General features: G+C 39.7%; 2 protein-coding genes across 4 annotated transcripts in view; both read right to left on the bottom strand.

Moving 5' to 3' along the window:
- Nucleotides 1-5555: 5555 nt before the first annotated feature.
- On the bottom strand, nucleotides 5556-11932 carry cacng5b (calcium channel, voltage-dependent, gamma subunit 5b). Its single transcript, XM_030735997.1, has 5 exons — nucleotides 11734-11932; nucleotides 9290-9376; nucleotides 8400-8540; nucleotides 8167-8312; nucleotides 5556-6315 (listed from the first exon to the last, which is right to left on the bottom strand). The coding sequence occupies exons 1-5, from the start codon at nucleotides 11927-11929 to the stop codon at nucleotides 6055-6057; spliced, it is 831 nt and encodes a 276-aa protein (XP_030591857.1). The 5' UTR covers nucleotides 11930-11932; the 3' UTR covers nucleotides 5556-6054.
- A 4865-nt stretch (nucleotides 11933-16797) lies between these two features.
- prkcab (protein kinase C, alpha, b) overlaps nucleotides 16798-20814 on the bottom strand; it is a 111469-nt gene continuing 107452 nt past the window's right edge. For 2 of the 3 annotated variants that reach the window (XM_030734891.1, XM_030734894.1), the window contains one exon: nucleotides 17235-19228. In XM_030734891.1, coding sequence (XP_030590751.1) covers nucleotides 19064-19228 — 165 coding nt within the window. In that variant the 3' untranslated portion in view covers nucleotides 17235-19063. Of the gene's footprint in view, nucleotides 19229-20814 lie in introns of all 3 variants that reach the window. The other variant, XM_030734892.1, reaches the window with a different exon arrangement.

Below are 20814 nucleotides of genomic sequence, written 5' to 3'. Positions count from 1 at the left end.
CCCACCCCCCCCCACCCCAAAAAAAAAAAAAAAAAAAAAACTTTATCTCCTTAAGTTTGTGCATACATAAACCACATACTGCAAAGCTGGACTGTAGACCACAGAGCTGACTTCAACCCTGAAGGCAGACTTTGGTTTCTTTCCTGGACTCTACAAGTTGTGTGCACTTGCTGGGGAGACATCACACACTACTAAGAAGACAGCAGAGCTCCAGGAAACTCTGATTGTGGATTTGCAGCAACAAACCAGCCACTTTGTTTCTCCTCCATCTCATACACACCCCCTACCTCCCCAATCACACTTATAAGATGTTTATAGGTTTCCCTAAAGCACAACTGCCATGTTTCAGGTGCACATGCATGCATGTGGGTTATTGTAGACCAATATGTTTGTATTTGTGTGTATGCAGCAGTGTGCATGCTATCGGTGCACACCGCATCTACAGTATGGGTGCATAAGTGATGCAAGTGTTCCCTCCACTGTGCTTTATGAAAAGGTTGTTATTCAGAATCAGAGTTCAGATGTGTGGTCATCAACGCAGGGCACAAAATGTAAGGGTAACTTCTGGAGCGTGGGGGGGTGGGGTGAGGAGACAGATGGACACTTTTAGGAAGTGATTATGTCTGCAGTGCATCCTCACCTGGACCATGTCGTCATCTCACTCTGGTGCTGAATTCTTCTCTCAAGGTGCCACGGCTGAAGAATAACCTCAGAGGGAAAAAAAAAAAAAAAGAAGATGGCTTAGATTTAGGTTCTTTACAGTCAGCTGGGCTGATTTCATTTATCTGTGTGGAGCAGAGAATTTTGAAACGTGCATCCTTTCTTATTTCAGTTGAGTAGCAGTGGTGCTTTTGCTAAAGTTTAAAGTTTAACTTACTTTGTGGACTTGAAGTTGTGATCCTTAAGATTTCAGCACCTCTGGTTTCTCTAGCATCTACCTTTTTTAGTAAAAAGCTACTTTCAGCTGCTTCCTTATTCACAAGGGGTCGCCACAGCGGGTAGCTCCACGTGTTTGATTTGGCAGATTTTTATTGCCCTTCCAGACGCAACCCAAAAGGGATTTGTCTCATCTCCCGGGATTTACCCGGGGGCCTCTTGCTTGTTAGGTGAATGTGCAAACCACTCCAGTATCTGCTTTCTCAGAAAGGCAGCAAAAAAAGTTTACCTGTTTACAATGCAAGCTAACAAAGTCATGTTTTCCTCTTGATTGCAACTGGACTTTTCACAGCTTTCCTGCAGCCCTTCAGCTAATAGCTCACTGTCGCTGCTTCCTCTCCATTACTCTCTGATTAAAAAAAAAAAAAAAAAATGCAAAGAATAGTGTTTATATATTTTGCACATGTATATGTGGTAACCTGTTTCCATCAGCCTTAACCTTAGTGAGAGTTATATTGCATTTCATGTGGCTACTTCACAAAAAAAGCCCCCTTTTTAATGCTTTTAATGTGAAGCAGTAGCAGTCTTAACATTTTGGATTTATGTGCAGCTGTGTGATCCACTAAAAAACAGTAAAGTTACACCTGCGTGTGATGTCTCATGTAACATTTGCTCACTCACTCACATTGGATGAGTGATGCTGCAGTTTGTTGTATGAAACTATGATAATGTTCCAAACATAAAGATTATATGATTTTTTAATTTTTTTTAAATTGGCCATCAGAGTAAATCATTTGTGTGTGCCCCGTCTTCAACAGAAGTAAATAGGAAAAGAAAATTTATATGATGGTTGCATAATAAGACAATCCCTGAATGCAGAGTTGCACACATTCATAGTTCTTGTTCAATCATGTGAAGGCGGATTACATCTGACTGGACTTGATCGATGTATGAAAGCCGGTATCTGATTAATTAATATCTTAAGGATTACAACTTTCAAAGCACTTTCATTTGAGAAAGTCATTTCTGTCTACTGGGTGGGTTTTTATTTACGGCTGTGCAGAAGCCCAATAGGTACCAGTCCAATTAAGCTTTATTATTATTTTTTTCTCTTTCTTATCTATGGCCTATGTCAGTGAAGGTCGGTGTGTTGTTGTGATCCTGTTTGCATTTGGTTTGTATCCTAAAGATCCTTGCTTGCCTTTGTGTTTCTCTTTAAACATTTCTATATAATAACCAGCTATCATTTTTGTATTTATTTTCAGTTGTGAAATGGTTTAATACTACCTGTAAATGTTCAACAGTGTATGCTTAAGTTATGTTTGTATATACGATGTATAGGTTTCTGGTCTCTTTGTTGTAGTATGCACACTCTGTGTAACCATGTTTGAGCTGACTGGCAGTTTGCATCAGCTGAAGTTTGGGGTCTTCTTTACAAAAGCCTTAAACATAATCATTATAAAATATATGGTGATGATGAATATGGGATAAATAACTGTGACAACGCTGTTGAAAAAGCCATGACTGAGTGAGAAAGATGGTTGTATTTATGATGATGATTATTATTATTCTAAAGTAAGATCAGTGATGATGATTATATAATTGATGATGATGTCAAAAACACCAGTAGTTTTCTATATAATTGTAAAATAAAATAAAAGCCTTGGGCTCAGGGCATGATATTATCTTCTACTGCCCTGTGTGGGCTTATAGTTACATTAACTTTTATATTCTCTGTAAAAGCTATTGGTCACGTTGTACATTACGTGTATCTACATAAAGTATACATAAAGCAGATTTATGGTGTGTTCATTATTGATGCTGGTCCTGACCTACTTATTTGCATACGTAAAGAGCTGTTAATCATGAAGCACTCAGACTGTTTATGAGGCATCACGACAAGCCTTCATTTATTTTTTTCAATGCACAGGTCATCCTCCGTGTACACCTGCAGACTGCTGAGCACGTGGTAAATTAACAGGAAGTAGGAAAGGTGAAGGAAAACCTGTTGTGCCGGTGTGCCACTGCGCACATCCGGTGAAGCAAGAGCGCCCTCTATATGTTATACAGGGAAATATTTACCGAAATCTAAAGCTTCAAAAAGAAATCTGTCAGTCCTTTTCTCCTGTTCTCACATACCAGCCCGGTGCTGGGCTGAGAGTACCGGTCCCACTAAAGGATAGCAGGACCTCATGCCACCCTCATTGAGTCCAATTCTGACAGTGTGGTCAGAAAGATGCACGAGTATCCCGCTGGAAGTCTTCTTGTAGTACTCTGGTGGTGCTCCTCCAGTTCCTACTTGCACAAAGGTACAGGTACTGCTGCTGGGTTGATTCCCTGCTACAGTCCTGCCCAGCTCTCCTCATGTAATCGCCCATCTCATCATTTGAAAAGTTTCATATTATGAAAGTAAAATTCTGTGTGGGTCAATTAAATTAAAGAGACTGTGAAAAACAATCAGCTAATTTTGAGGGGGTCAGGTTCTTTGCATGCAGAGTTCAACAGGAGTCCGATAAGTATGTAGTTGATGTGTACCTAATAAAGAAGTCACTGAACTAAGTATACTGAAGTAATGTGGACCCAGCTGATTATGATCCGTGAAAACAATTTCAATTTCTACAATACGTCTGAATGTATACGCTGTCCCTCTACTGACAGCAAAGTAATATTATTGTAAATGATGTCATGAAAATGAGCTAATCTTACAAATGTCTTAGTTCACTAAATGACTCTTTAAAAATTAAAAATTAAAAAGTAGAGGTGCGCTATATGTTTTTGACATTGACATTTTTTTTTAAAAACCTCTGTACACGACCACTGTGGAATTCAATCAAGGAAGTAATATATATACAGTCGCCTTCCTACTGAGACCATTTCTGATGAGGCTTCAGTGAACAGCAGTCAGATGCTGTCAGCTGTCAGATTGTGTGTCAGGTCTTTACTGGATTTTTTATTTTTCAAGAACATGACCTTCAGTTACTCTTCATCTGCTGTAGATAGTTTTTTATGACTGGCCACAGTGTCTTTTTTCCTCCATTTGTTCAGTTTCCTGAAACCTTTTAAAGACCCACAGCACACCATGCTGAAATATGCCAAGTTTTCAGCTAACAGTTTATTAGAAACCACCTTATTGGTGCAAAATACTATTTTTATGCCCGTCAAACTGTGTTATCTTTGCAATTTTTCATTGATTTGAGTAAAGAAATGGGAGAAAATGTGTTTTTATGACAGGCTGCCAGCAGCAAAGTGCCTAAAGAGACCATTTAAAACCGGTTCTGTGCTAAGTTGTCTTTTATGTGCAGACACAACACTGGTTCATCCCTTGAGTTAGGTTCCTTTTTTATGCTTGAATTATTCATAAGTCAGTGCTGAGTGTCTTAACAAAGAAACAAACAAATAAAATATTCCTCTGAAAATGAGTGAAAAAAGCAGCCAATGTCCAAAGAAAAATTCTGAAATATCTTCAGAAAGCCTGGAGAACTGTTACTCCAGACCACCTTTAAAATTATAAGAAAGTCTGACTCCTTGGAAGCAAAATAAATGAGGGGTGGCTCAAGACCTTTGCACAGTACTGTAAATGGCTAGCCCAGTTAATCACTGGGTAAGCTTAAATTGTTAATATTTGTTTTTCATATTTTAAATGTGTGAAAGCAACAAAGTTTACTTCAGATTTGCTGTTGCAGATTTGCGCAAAATGGTACGAAATAAAATGAGGAAAAACATGGACAAACACTGCACCCCAGTGGAGAAACATGGAATCACAGCCCTCTGTAAAAGTGATGTGATGCGTACATCCATTTATTTTACAGATGCAATGTCCTTCAAACATTCGACCAAACATTCGACCAAACATTTCTCATGCTGCGCTGCAGCAGCCCCACCAGAAACAACACAATGAATAACACCATTTAAAATGCAGCATCATCTTTACATCATCTGACAGTGAATTCATATAATCTGTACACATTATAAAAAAAAACATCCAGTATATATAAAACAAATATCCATGATTCAACATTTGATTGTGGGTCACTGTGGAGCTAAATACAGAATCATTTGTCCAAAGACATTTCACAAGGTGTTTGCTAACATAATGTCCTGAACGTGTTCCCTTTAGTTTGAAGACGAGCGCGTGTTCCTGCTGCCTTTGCAGGTGACAAATGAACACATCACTGAAAATTAGAAGCACATCTGAATGAGTTGACCTTCAGCTGCAGAGCAGCCTTTGTCTGCTGGGTTTACTGACTAGTTTTTAATCAGAAATTTTAGTGGAAATCAAGGCAGCTGAGTGTTTGTTGCAGCAAACAGTAATCAATCGTGTGTTTCAGAGCTTAAGAAATAAAGTGAGGAAAATGAAACTTTGTAGGAATACAAACTGTAAAAGACCAGACACATTTTACATTCTACTCTTTTCTATATTTGGCTCTGACTGCAGACATATTGCTGATTGTGATGATGATGATGATGATGATATAAATTCAACATTTAAAAGAGATGTGTGCTCTTGAAACTGCACATCCAGGACCAAAACGCTTCCCTTTTTTTTTCTTTTCAGCAAACATCAACCACAGATTATATTGTACCTCCTGTTATTATTATTATTATTATTAGTGCAGTGATGTGATGCATCTACACTAGCACAGTTTACAATCCAGAAAAACAATACCCCCCCCCCCCCCCCCCCCAAAAAAAAAGAAAACATTCATTTAAATCACAGAAAGAAGCAAAGAAACAGCTTTGAGGCGCTGCAACATAAAAAGCACAGGTACAGTTAAAATGCAGTTAAAGGTAGGTAAATTATAGTTTACCTTCTGAAGATAAAAAAATGAACAAACAATCAAATTTAAATGTTTTGGGATCTTTGCAGGAACAATAATACAATAACCATGTATGGGTTCTTCTAAAATATGCAAATTTTGACTTAACCTGCAAAAAAAAAAAAAAAAAACTGTAGTTTCTGCTACAACAAATTCCCAGAAAAGCTTTCCTGACCTGATAAAAAAAAAGAACCCCAACTTGCTCAAAATGACTGGTTTCCAAATCCCTAGAGCACGATCATAATGGTGCAACCTCACAGCTAAATATCAACCTTCTATCTTAAACTCATCTGGCCTTTTGTTGATGCTTCTGTGACCCTTTAGTAACCGTTAGGTGGCCTCGGCTCTGATGACAAACCCCTCAGCAGGGTGAGGATGACACCTGATCATAGTCGGGACATTTGAGGAGAGCAGGGTAGCTGGCGCTCATCTGGAGGGAAGCTTCGCTCGAGATGTCCGAGGGGCTCCGTCCACGCGACCAGGCCTCTGGGTGGAGGAACTGACCGGAGTGGTCGGAGCAGTTGCTGAGGCGAGGGCGATAGAAGCTGGGGTGACGGGGCTGGTACATCTCCTCTGCTGCGTAGCGCTTCATGAACAGGTAGACTGACATGACACCTGCACTCTGCAGTGAGGAAGAGCCCAATTGAAAGAGTCAGTTTATCAAAATATAAATGAGAGCTGTATGGAGGGGTCAAAACGAATTAACTAGTTCATCTAAAAAATTTTGAATGTTGTGAAAAAACTTTTTTTTTTCATAAATGAATTTAAAAAAGTGAAAAGCATCATATTTGCTCTATGAAACTGAACACTTGCTAATTGCTAAAATAAGTTAAGTTGATGCGAGCGAAGAGCCTGATGGTGTTTTGTCTTCAGATGCACAACACACTAGTGATGAAGTTCCTCTGTCCCTCGGTTATTCACTCAGCGTTAGATGACTTAGTAAGAGATTTGAATCTGCCAAAGGAAGCTGCTGAGTTCTTGGGTCTAGGCTCAGTGAGGAAAAAACCTCCTGACTCCAGAAACCAATTTTCTTTTTTAGGCATCGTGAGAACAATCTTATTCCAGTCTTTAAAACGGATGATGACTTTGTCTATTGTGTTGATGCTGAAGGTCTATAAAATATCTCCTGCTGTCCTAGTTAAAACGTCACACAGGACTTCAAACACCTTACATTCTGTACCTCTGCACTCTTACTCCAGATTATAGGACCTTGATTTTCAAAAGAAATGCAAAATTTACTTTCATCTGTAAAGAGGAGTTTGGAGCACTGAGCAACAGTCCAGTTGTTTTTCTCCTTAGCTCCTTAAGATGCTTCTGACTCTATCTCTGGTTCAAGAGTGGCTTGATATTAGGAATGTGACAGTTGTAGCTCCTTTCCTGAAGACATCTGCGCATGGTGGCTCTTGATCCAGTGACACCAGCATCGGTCTGTTCTTTGTGAAGTTCCCCGAGTTCTTGAATCAGCTTTTCCTGACAAACCTGCTCTCATCCCTTTTGCTTGTGCATCTTTTCCTACCACACTTTCCCCTCCCAGTCAACTTTCCACTGACATACTTTGATACAGCACTCTGCAAACAGCCGGCCTTTTCAGCCTCACCGTCCTTGTGGAGGATGCTGAGGATCATTTATATGGACAACTACTAGCAGTCTTCCTCCTCTTCTCTTTGAATAGTAATTTACTCAAACTAAAATTTTATAATAATTTGTGGTTAAATCACTTGTATATTAGATGTACTAATATATTATTAATATTGTAATCAGTAGTACTTATATTGTTTCATGTTAATGATTATTTGTTCAAAATCACATGAGAACCAAGAGGCTGAGATAAAAATAATTTATTTAACCTCCTGAGACCTGAGCTCCTGTTTGTGATGCATTTTTAATCTCTCCAAGATATTTGTGATTAGATGGACCTGATATTTATTCAAACTAAGCTTCCTCTTCAGACAGGAAGTTGTTACATGGTTGTTAGATATTTTTAAAAAATGTCCTCAGATGGGGACACTGGGTTTGTTTTAGAGCATAACACAACAAAGCCAACATGGTTTAACAAAGTATAAAACAGTACTGAGCAGAATGAAGAACAAGGTGCAGCAAAGCCAAAATGCAATGCATCTCCTCATTGTGACCACTGGGGGGCAGTAAACACTCAAGATTATGAACACAGTCATTTTAAGGATTAAATTTCAAAATAAAACTCTTCCTACCACACTCTTCTTCCACTACCACACATGCCAACATGTGAACAGTGATGATGGAGAATAATTTAAAAATAATCTGAGCAAGAAACAAAATAACGATATTAGTTCAATTAACTGCTGCTATGAAGCAGTAAAGTGCACTGTTTAATTAATAGTTACAGATTTTTGTTATGTAGACTTATTCATATGCATATACAGATATATATTTTATCACTTTTTAGGGTGTGAACTGATGGAAACAGCTTGTGCCAAACAGCAGGTTTTCTCACCTCAGTGAGCAGGAAGGAGAGGGCAGCAAAGGCAAAAGACCAGCCGTACTTATAGGAAAAATAGGCCTCACTGCTCTTTGTCCTGTTCAGCATTTCATCATTTATACTAGAAATGTAGAGCACCAGCCCCACCACAAGAGCCAGACCTAAGAGACAGAGAAACTGGATCTTAAAATCAAATGGAGACACAACAAGAGATGGTCCCAAAGAGCTGAGAAGGAAGAGTTGCATACCTGAGAGGATGAAGAAGATTCCGGAGACAAATGCCAGGATAGTGCGGTGAGGACGGACGTGGCCGATGTTGTTGAGGACAAAACCGATGAACATGAAAAAGAGGCTGACCAGAGGGAACGGAGTGGCTGAGCGAATCATTTCTGAAGAGGAGAATAAAGAGGGGATGAAGAAATCTGTTGATTTAACACCAAAACACTGAGCCAGAGAAGCAGAGATATCAAATGCAGCCAGTATAATGAAAAAAATACTATATAATTGAAAAAAAAATCCAAATAAGAGACTGTGAATGCGGAAAATAATTGGAAAAAATTAAATTCAGAGATATTATCTCAGAGTGAAATTAGGAACTGTTCTGATCCATTTTAATTATACAGCAGGTGCTTTAATTTGTCATGTTTGATAGAAAATTAATTTACTGTCAATCTACATCACACAGAGAACCACAGAAGAAAGCTTCTTCTAGGAGGAGGGGGGGGGGGGGGGGGGGGAGACCAATGAGTCTTGAAATTTTTAAAAAATGTAGGCTGATGATTATCGTCTGCTCCTCTGACAAATTTTTTCACAAACGGAGCGCAATGCTGGAGCTCATTATATCGACTAACTGATTTATCCTTCAGTTAAGTTTTGACATTGAGCATTACTGAAGGACTGCAAAGTCTGTGAAGAGGCAATAAGTATTCCGGAGAGGAGCAGGCAGCGACGCGAGGGTTCAGATGACTCAGACTTATCTGTCTCACTGCATTCAGAGTTCTGCACACAAGCTTATTGGAAAACAAGTTTTCAGCTTAAAAATGCCCCCCAGGCTTTAATATGAACAACTGCAAGTTCTGATTACTTTCTCCCCGCCCCCCCGAAGCTGCAGCTGAAGGTGTCGCTTGCTGTTACTTACTGAGCACGTTTACTGTGGACTCTGACGTCAGCTGGACATTCATTGGCATGATGTACTCGATGGTGAAGCAGCGGCCTGACTCTTCACCTGAAAAGGAAAGAGACAGAGGCGGGGGTGAGATTTATTCAAATTCACAGTCACGGTTGGTGTGATTGGACACACAGATCTGCAAAACTAGCTGAGGATTAAAGCTTTAAACAGGTAAAACAGGGTTTAGCAATCAGTGAGAACCGCTAACCAGAAGCAGAGGGCTGAAATAGGCAGAGAAGAAGTAAATGTAGGCAGAGACCTTTTTAAGAGAAACATCCCAAAGAGTCATAAATAGAAATCTATGGCAGAATTCCTGCTCCATATTACTGACTTGGTGCCAATCATATGACACATACTACAGCAGGGGCTCACAACAGTTTCAGCTGTGGTGGCAGGCATATCTACTCATTACTGTAGTAAAGATGTAGGCAAGTGTACTTTTTTGGCTCACTGCATCCCTAACTAAGTGGCATTTGTCCAACTGCTCTAGTGGGATGAGCCAGAGAGTGAGTAGGCACTCTGGATTTAAATGAAGACATAAAGTTGCATAACTTTGTAGATGTGTATTAGAAGTTTACCTCACAGGATAAAAAAAAAAAAAACCTTTTAAACTGTATTCAGGGGCAAAAACTTTTTCTTTTCTTTTTTCAGATTTGGCTGGTGATGCTTTTTAATGTGAATGTGACCATTTTAAATTAAAGTTATGGTTCTCTTCATTACATATGGACTTCAAACTAAGATTCCTAAATAGAGTCGAAGCTTGGTCTTGGTCATGCCCATGGTAACTAAGGAAATACCCTCCTAGATCCATGGTAGCAAGGAAAACATTGACAGAAAAGGCAGCAAACTGTTAAAAAAGAAAAGAGTAGTTTGCAGTTAGGGACTGTTTGCTCTGGTTGAGTATTGATGCTAAAGGGATATCATTTTGCACTGGAAAATTAATTAATGGGGTACGACTCACATTAAAATGTGATGAGAAGGTTTTCCTTAGTAAGCATCAGTATGTGATGATCGAGCGTCACTATGTGAGAATGTGTTGTTTTGCCTTCTTGTGCCACTTATTTCCCACTGTACCATCCTGTGAAGATTTTATGGAGCACACTGGGACTCACTTCAGGTAATATGGACACAAAATACTGTACATGACACAAAACAGCTCAGATGACTTATTGCAACAGACATATAATTAACACACTATAAGGATAAAAGTACTGAACCACCTACATATCACAACTACAGGAGCTGCTCAGCCATGGAAGCTCATGCCAAGACGCAGGCCCAACAACTAACACTGACAAGGCCGGGGCTGTCACACAGTACCTCCCTCAAATTCAATGAGTTCTTTAAAACAACACATTCTTTCACAACTGTTTGTAAAGCCAGCCTACATGGCTAGGTGCTTGATTTTATATACCTGTAGCAATGAGACTAAAAACACCTGAATTTAATGATTAAGAAGTGTTGCTCAATATTTTAAGTGATAATGTATTATATTGTTACAGTGAGATTTGAGTAACTTTGTTGTGCTTAAAGCACTGAGTCAGAGTTGATAGTGGTAACTACCAAACTTGGTGCAGGAAAGGCTAACCTGTGACCTCAGGGTCTCCAGCAGCCATGAGGCTGCTGAAAACCCGACATGTACGTTATAGCGCTGACCCTGATGTTTGTGTGTAAGCTGAACACGTGTGCTAACACCAATATTCCCTGATGGCCTCATTTTGCTTGATAATGCTCACAAGTGTACTGCAAAAAAAAATTATTCAGGAACAGTTTGAAGAACATAAAAGAGTTGATTTGGCTCCAATTCTCAGTCCAACGGAGTATCTGTAGGAAAGACGAGCCCGATCCATGGAGGCCTCCTCTCCAAACTTACAGGACTCAGAAGGACCTCCTACTATCGTCTTGGTTTATGATACCACAGGACACATTTGCAGGTCTTGTAGAGTCCACACACTGATGGGTCTGAGCTGTTTTGGCAGGAGAAGCTACTCTATAAAATGCAACACAAGCGTGAGGTTGTGCAGAACAGTGTCACACAGACACGAGGACTCATCCTCTGTCTTCTTGTTGTTCTTCTTCTCACTTTGCCTCTTGTACTCCACACGTACTCACAACTTCTCTCTTTCACTCACACCCACACACACAGTGATGAAGCAATTGTGAATGTCATTGTGTGTGAACATGAATACTGGTGGTTTCTGTGATCTCACTGTGACAGCTTCCTGCTGTTGCCACATTTACACTATACAGTAGAGATGAAGCTCTCGAAACTGACACTGTAAAATCAAATGTCATTATCTGTGCTACATTTCTGATTCATACATGATTAACTGTCAAATTTCAGGAGCACATAAAAATCCATAGCACATATTTGCTAAATCTTTGAGCCACACACTCCCAGTTTCATTACTTACCAGCCAGAAAGCAGACTCTCCAGAGGCCAGAGTGCAGCGAGGTCTTGATGTCAGTGCTCTGGTTCAGAGGCATGATGACTCCCTCCTCCAGGTAGAGCCAGTAGTCCGTGCTTACTGCCACTCCCAGCAGCCCCAGGCCGCTGATTGCAAAGACGCTGCTCAGCAAAGTCAGGGCCTTCCTGCTGCACGCACTCATGGCCACAGCAGGGTGAGCTTCTAGCAGCTGGTGGTAAAACACAGAAAAATCCCAGGAGCAACCTGGAGGAGAAAAGAGAGATGGAGGTGGTACTTTAAAGTTGGAAAACAGAAACCCAAAAAAAGATAAAAATAAAAAACATTTTCGTGTGAAAATAATGTTTGCACAATAGTGAGTTTATCTTTAAAGAAAATTCTGGCTTTCTTGTTGAGAACGTAGGCTGAGAATCAAATACTATTATGAACATGACCCTAGTTAACTTAGCAGACAAATATTAGAAACAGTTCCTGTGACTGGTTACAAGGAACAAAATCTACCTTCCACTGTTTGGACATTTGTGTGTCTGTACATGAAAGTGAGCTAGTTCCAGACTATTTATATCAACTTCTTGTTGAACACACTGCTGCTGGCAGCCTTTGTGTGCAGGCTCAGAATTTATTAGTTGCTGCCTTTCCATCTGTGGCACTAAGACTTTGGATCACTCCACCACTCCAGCTACGTCCCGCTGACTCTGTGGACTCAAAAACCAAACTTTTCTGTTAAACTTCCTGTTGAGATTCTTTTGTTATTTTTGTTTGATTATCTGATTTTATTCTGTTTCTAACATTGTTTTGTGTTTCTATTAATGGTGGTTTGATTTGATTTGATATTTTATTGAGATATTGATAGTTTTAATTTATTTTGTTGTACAGCACTTTACTTACTTACTTACATCTGGATAAAACCAAGCCTGTTATTTACCTGTTTCCAATATTTGTGTAAAACTAAGCTAACTGGCTGCTAGCTAAGATGCCTTACTGTGTGATTTGCTTTTTTTATTTTTATTTTTTTGACACTCAAGGATGTGAACTGGTTGTATTTTTGGAAACTATCACTGAGCTGATGTTTACTGGCTCATGTGGATAAAAAAAAAAAGTGAATTAAACTGTATTTCTAAGGATGAGTTTAGCATTAAGGTGGGGATTATTTTTATTTATTTTTGCTTCCATGAGTTAAAATTTCCAGGTATTATCTCAAAATTTTTACTTAATTTGAATCTCCAAATTTGGACTTAACTCAAGATTTTGAGTTACTCAGAAGTAACTTGAAAATTCAAGATATTTAATCGATAAGTGGAATTTTGAGATAACTTAAAATTTGGTGTTATGTATCTCAAAACTTCGACTTACTGACTAAATCCATTAGGGAAGCTACATGTACGGAGGCGTGTGTGTGTGTGTGTGTGTGTGTGTGTGTGTGTGTGTGTGTGTGTGTGTGTGTGTGTGTGTGTGTGTGTGTAGCACCCTTGTGATCTTGACTGAGAAAAAAAGGGGGGGTGCAGGAAAGGATGATGAATGATGGATTGACAGACAAGAATAGATGAGAGGGGAAAACAAACTTTCTAAGCTACCTCCACATATCTCAGAGTATTTTCTAAGATTTGAGTGGCTTGTGAAATACTTGAAGGCCGTGGGAGTGAAAGAATCAATAAGCTGGCTGTTTTGCAAGTAAATACAAGACAGAATTTTTTTTTCCTTTTTTTTTTTAGTTTGACGTCAAAACTATTTCAGTTCTTATTTTCAGCTTTGGATTTCAACTGAAAGAGAAAAAAAGTGGGGAAAAAAATTCCACATAAATTTGCTGTAGCATTTTTACATTTGACTCTAGCACTCTTAAGTTTTACAGTCCCTGACAATTAACTAATTCAGTCCCTGATTCAATATTAAACCTGTTTGAGCCTCCAGACTGAGGTATGTCGCTTTCGTGAATGCAAATGCTCACTTTATCTGCAGTCCAAAACGAGCTTCTGATTTTTTACAACAGGAATCCAACAGTGCAAGCCCGCAATGGGATCTGGCCGACTGATAAATGACGTAATGAGACATCATCTGAAGAGACAAGGTGATGATTTATGTCCCATTTGGGGGCCACGTGTGAATGATCTATGGGTGGCGATAGAGGGAGGGCTCAATAAAGGACAGACAATCAAAAAGAGGCAAAACGGTACTAATTCAGAGCACATTTATGCAGCATTTTTGCATAAATATGAACATTTTTTTCTAAAAGCACACAATCACCATGAAGACTTCTTTCTGCTGGCCCTTGAGCAACTAGTGTTTAAGCTGTTTAAAAAACCCAATGGCTGCTCTTTAAGAGACCACATTTTATCAAGAAAAACAGCCTCCATATCAACTAAATCATTCCCCAACAAGGTCACCTCGTTTACTTTGAAAGAGCCAATATTCATGAATCACAAGTCTGACTGCTATCCAGTACCGTCTACGGTATTTATTACTTATTTTATTACATACTGACAGCAGAGTGCTGACAGAATGCAAGAATCAATACACGAACTGGGAACATTGTAATTGCGTGGTCGGTATGGAAAACATCTAGACCATCAGGACACCTCCAAGCAGAAATTTTTACGCAGAAATACAGAAATAATGCCTTTGAGATATTACTGCAAAATCTGCTTTCCTATAGGCCACAAGAAACGGACACTGGAAATGTTCAAAGGTGTAATTATATATCTTAATGTGTCATTACTTCAAAGCTTAAATTCCTTTAGAGGTGTGTGCGTGTGTGCGCGCGCTTGTGTGTGTGTGTGTGTGTGTGTGGGGGGGGGGGGGGGCGGGGGTAGGGGGGGGGGGGGGGGGGGGGGTAGCATCATCTCTCCATAACAACGCATAGTGTTCACTTTGACTTATCAAGCATCAAGGAGCTCTTTCATTCCCAATCAAGAGTGTCCCGAAACATCTCTCCTTAATCAGACATGAACACTGACTGCGCTGTAAGCTTGCTAAACTGATTGTTCTGTGATAGGAATTAATAATATCCTCACAATTTCATTGTCACTCCTATTAAACCAAACACTTTGTCACAATGAAGTACCGTAGCTAAGATATATGTACATTATGGTAGGTCAAGAAGGAGTACTGTGTGTGCCGACCTGTGTAGGAATATTAGAGTGCAACTAAACAGAGAACTGAAACAGATCGTCGCGTGTATTTAGAAGCAGGCATTAAAAATAGTTGGCCATTTTAGCCGAAAGCACTTGTTTTTTTTTTTTTTAGTTTGCTTGTTTGTTTTGTTTTTAAAAATACTTTATTGCACGCACCTGTTTATGATCCGTTGCTTGGCTCTTGCGCTTGGAGCAGAGATTGCGCCCAGAGTTGTGAATTAAAATCCCCCTCCTGCAGTTTGTCTGGTGAAGGTTTGACTGACGGAGAAGAATCAGCGGTGCTTCGTTTACTCGCTCACGAGTTCCTTGGGAAAAGTGTAATATCTTTGAGGAGGGAGATAACGCATTGCAGACACAGTCCATCAGACACACCGAAACAGACGGCTGGTCCTGCTCTCTGCAGCGTGATTACAGGAGAGAGAGAGAGAGAGAAAGAGAGAGAGAGAGAGAGCGAGGTGCATTGTTGCTGTTATGAAGTGATAAACCCGATATAAAAACGAGTACACTCCACAATTTTATCATTCAGTTTTAATGTGCGAATTGGTCAACGTTTAGAGTGACTCTACGATGAATGAATGAATTTAAGTCAGCGTGATGTCCTTTACGTTGACTCACACTGTTTCTGTGTGTTTTAGTACCGAGGACAGCTCCGATCTGGTAACTTATTAGCGGCAGTTAAAAACTTTACATATCCATTATGCTGTAGTATATTTTAAACGAGCATTGTTTTGTTTTTTTTTTTGTCTAAAAGTGTAGACATATCGGCAACAACACTCGGGTAGGCTGTGGCGTTTCAACAATGCTCAGTTGGTACCAAGGGATCCAAAGTGTGCTAAGAAAATATCCCCCACACCATTCCACCAGCAGCAGAAGGAGCAGTTATTACAAGGCCGGATGGATCCGTGGTTTCATGTTGTTTACACCTAATTCTGCATACTGCAGCATAAAGTGAGACTTATTAGACCAGGCAGCATTTTTCCAATTTTCCTTTGTGCAATTTTGATGATTCTGTGCAAATTGTAGCCTCAGTTTCCTGTTCTTAGTTGACAGGATTGGCACCCGGTGTGGTCTTCTGCAGCTGTAGCCCGTCTGCTGCAAGATTCGACATGTTGTGAGATCAGAGATGCTGTCTTGCACACCTCCATTGTAATAAGTGGTTATCAGTTTGAAGCAGTTTGGTCATGCTCCTCTGACCTCTGACATCAACAAGGCATTTTCACCCAGAGAAATGACGCTCACTGGATATTTTCTCTTTTTCGGACCCATCTCTGTAAACTCTAGACATAATAACTTTAATGATCCCAGAGGGAAATTCATAAGACATGGTTGTGTGGGAAAATCCCAGAAATCCCAACAACTTCAAAGTCACTTAAATCACCTTTCTTCCACTTTCTGATGTTTGGCTTCAACTTCAGCAGGTTGTCTACATGCCTAAATGTACTGAGACATCAGTGTGTGACTGAAGAGGTGTACCTAATAAAATGTGTATATAATCACTGTTGTAGCTGTTCAAGGTGGTGCAAATTTGTCTTTGTATACAGTGATAGTTCAACACAATATGTACACACAATGCATCATACATAATTTGGTAACTGGTAATTTAATCTAGTGGTTCCCAACCAAATTTCTTTTTCCTTGAGCTAAACCAAACAGGTTGTGATATGAATCATAAAAATAGGAAGGAAAAAAAAAGAAAGAAAAAGCTATAATTATTGTTCTGACTTTTCTCTAATTCTTTCTTTATTGTGAAATAAACTCAAATGGGGATTGGTTGGACAAAAGGTTAAAAAGGGAGGTTAAAAAAATATAAAGTAACAGCCTTAAAGTTGTACTTAACACACAGTGAGAGCTATAATACAGAGTTAATTTGAAAAGCAACACATGTAGGCTGAACGGAACAAAAAGTCCACAATACACGAGAGCGGAGGATTATTTTAATTTTCATACTTTATTTATACACAGTATCCGTCATACCACAAATAACAGAGGACCAAGAAGAAGCAGGTTAACAAAAGTAAGGGCAGTGAAAGAAACATACAAACATCCCTGTGGCTCTAATTGTAGCCTGTAGTGGTTCTGTACCCAACATATGATGATCTCTGTTATGGGGTTCATTGTTTCTTTTGTTTGTTTGTATGCTTGTTTTTTTAATCCCTCCTTCAGTTCAGATTCTCAATGTGAGACATGTAAACACGCTGATTAACCTTAGAGATTTCATTTTGGTCCAGATGTACGCGACAGCTGCAACACCAGTCTTCATGGTGCATAAGTGATTCAGGGGTTAAGAGCTGTGGTAGAAAGCCTTCCTTAATTTGGCAGTTCTTTTTGAAGTTTCACTGTTTTAATTTGTACATATTGGTCTTTTTTTTTTTTTTAAATAAAGAAATACATAGATAAACAATCTCCTTGACACACCTGACTGAAAACAAAAAGACTGTTTGGCACCGGTAAACAAAAAGCCATTAGAAGCAATTTACACACATTTGTCTGTTTATATTTCAGCATTTTAGCCAAACAGGTCCGGCTACATGACAGCGAACTGGGAAGAGACATGAAAGCGCACAATGCTGGTTGGACGGGGGGGGGGAAGGGGGGTCTAATTCTGTGCGGTAAGGTGGGAAACTTCATGCTCCACACCAGGGACCTCTGTATCATGCAAGGGTCTTTCTCATGCTTAGATCAGGCCTCGCCTCGCGCATGCACACAATATATAAAGAAAGGACATATTTCAGCCCTCGGGAGGGCTCCAAAATCCTCATAGCATTAATGTGGTTTGTTACAGAAGGAATCAGCCCTGAGACGACCAAGGCAAGAGGGCGTTCAACGGTTCCACTGTACAGTAAGTGCTGCATATTCTCTATATGACACGGAGTAGAAAACAATGGATAAATAGTGGAAATACATATAACAAGGTTTGCTGATACCAAAGCTACCAAAGATTCAGCCAAACGTTATATATCTCTTCTTAGGGCTAATCTAAACATAGAAATGTCCAAACCATCTACAGTAATAAAAGCACATTCAGTTCATAGTATAAAATCTGCAAGTAACTCGCCTTTTCCAAACATCGCTTTGAAACATATTTACAAAAAAAGAAAAAAGATAAACATATGGTTGACTTAAAACAGAGGGTAAGACATCTCTCTGGACATAAAAGAACAGAAAACAGGAACAAACCCTTTCGTTTTTCCAATTAGAAACTTTTCTTCAGAATAAACGTACAACAATTATATATCAACATTGTTTATATCATAATACTAAACTTTACAATGATACCAGACGTGTAATGCATCCTAGAGTCTACTGCTCGTACAGAGTCAGAAAATAAGCATGCAACAGAGATCTGCTTTGTGCATATGGAAAATAGCATCTTTAGACTTAAAAACACCGCCTCTTTCAGCCACGCTTTTCTGACCCTATAGCCACTGTAGGCAACATCTGTTGCATTGAAAAGGCCTAAACAGTTTGTAACTGTAGCACAGTTTGATTCAGCTTCTCCGTGTTGGGTTAGATATACTGTAGTCACACGTCCTACAAAACAACAGATACAAACAGCCCCTGTTTAAGGGGTTTTCAGTGTGTTGACACCACTGGGAAAAAGGCCAGAGGGGGGAGGTGGAGAAAAAACATTACAAGGACAGCAACAGAAATGTATTCTTCCACTTCTACTTTGGCACTCATGTAACAGTATACTACCTCTTTTTTTTTTTTTTTTAGTATATAAATATAATATACACATGTAGCAGACAGAGCAGAAAAATAGGTTCCATATTTGTTGTGCATTGCAGCTCTTTGTGTGGGGAGATGATGGAGAACGTGAGCGGTGGGATGAGAGGGAAAACAGATTTAATACCTAAAGAGAAAGTAGCTGATACTGAGACACATTCATTCACCAGGTAAAGGCTGCAGGTCTGGAGAAACAGCTATAGATTTAGAGTAAAGAAGATACTGTGAGATGTTTGGGAAAGTGATTCTCTTTAGATTGTACATACATGGTTTTCACACTTTGCTTCCTACTCTGTCATTTCTTGATATGGGTGTTGATGAACAGTAGACAGAGCACTGCAGAGGATGATGTGAGTCTGTTGACAGCGGGGTGTTTGGCTGAGACTGGAAGGAACCTGTATTCAGTGACAGTCATGCTTTTGTTTTTATTTTCTTTTATTCTTTGAAATCGCCACTTCCTCTCCTCATACCACGCTGTGCAGGGATGGATGGGTGAACTGAGGGTTCATGTAGGAGAAGCCGGCGAACTCGCTCTGGTCGATGTTGGCGATGACCAGCTGGTCCGGAGGGGTGAGGACGGGTTGGGTACGCGTGAAAAACTTGTCAAAGTTTTCTGCTCCTTTACCGCACTGAAAGAGACAGAAAAAGACATCAATGAAGAAATGGTCGATTATCTTTTTTTTGATCAACGGAGAGTAAAAGGCTATAAGAAGGTTGGTTAACAGTAACAGGATTGCGGGGTCACGATGAAAGGCGTTTCCCTGTGAGTCTTTTATTAGAAAGCTTCACAACGGTCCCGGGGGGAGAGGGTGCAGGAAGATGTCAAAGCCTGATGTGTAGCCGGGCAGACGTCGTAATTAGATTAGGAGCTAACCCTGAGCACCCACAGTGGAGGTCATTAGCATTGGTGTGTGGCCCCGCTTGGGGCTGTCATGTGTCTAAGCAGCTGAATATATACATGGTTATAGCTGTGTGTTGTGCACGGTCACGACACTTAGAAGAAAACGTGAAAAATTCACTCTGAATGAGTAATGCACAACAAAAACAAACCTGCAGTGGATTTCAGCGCCTGCTGTTCACAACACATTTCCTCGGGAGACATATCAGCATGTGAGGGATTTTCAGCTGCTTTATATTATTACAGAAGCCAAACCATAAAGGCTCAGATGGAGGCTTTGTTTGGCAGTCCCTTCAGACCAATTAATGGCACAGAGTATGAGATCACAACTGTGATACACCGCATAAAGCCCCCTGAATGGATGGAGCCGCTTTTAGTAATATTTTCCTCCCCCTTGTGTGAGCAGAGACAGACACATCCGCTGTGTAACCCTGCATCTATCATGGCCTTTGTGTGGAAGTAAAGGGAACTCTGCTCTTGGTGAGCTATTTTTAATCATTGGTGGCAGCGCTTGTGTTGCTTCGGGCACTGTGGGCAGCGAGGGGATAGATGCGCGGGGGTCCACAAACAGTGAATGGAGTGTTTGTGGTGACAGCAGGACGTTTAGGTGTCAGCGGCAGCGGGGCAGGTGGCTGCAGCTGGGATGCAGCCTTCAGCTCTTCTGTGTGCGTATAAACCATAACAGCAGCTGGAGATGAATGAGAATACAAACAGAAAATGCATGTGCGTATTTTATGTTTGTGTCCTTTTGAATTCTTTACGTAACACTCTGTATGATTTATTTAGGCTTATTTAGCTTTTATTCGCCCTCCAGTGTATAAAACCTAAATAAACCATGCGACATGCTGCTTTATGGTCATTTTTCTGATATTATATTAGCCTATTATTTCCTATCATCACCAATCATATCCTTCTGCATTAGGAAATATTCACATGACAGAATAGATTTGAGGAAATGCAAACAAAAATCAAAGAAAATACAACAAAAAGGATTTTTGCTTTTATCTCAGGCAGAACCAGGTATTGATAAAAAGAAGCTGAGCCAAAGATTAAAAGATTCTATTAGACAAATGATATAATATGCAACTGACTGCTATGCACACAAAAATATAGATAATAAAAAAAAGCAACAAACGAATGAACCTTCAAATATGTGTGTAATTCGTGAAAAGAAAAATGAAATGAAATGCTGCTAACATAAATTACATAATAAGTTTATCTTGTTTGCCAATATAACAAGAATATATTAATGCATTATTGCCTCATGTTACAGAGAGTTTTAAGCAAACATGCAATATGTGTAGGTTGTATTTAAGG

This window comes from Archocentrus centrarchus, chromosome 8, assembly GCF_007364275.1.
Source record: "Archocentrus centrarchus isolate MPI-CPG fArcCen1 chromosome 8, fArcCen1, whole genome shotgun sequence".
NCBI lineage: Eukaryota > Metazoa > Chordata > Actinopteri > Cichliformes > Cichlidae > Archocentrus > Archocentrus centrarchus.
This window is presented reverse-complemented; position numbering and strand designations above follow the sequence as displayed.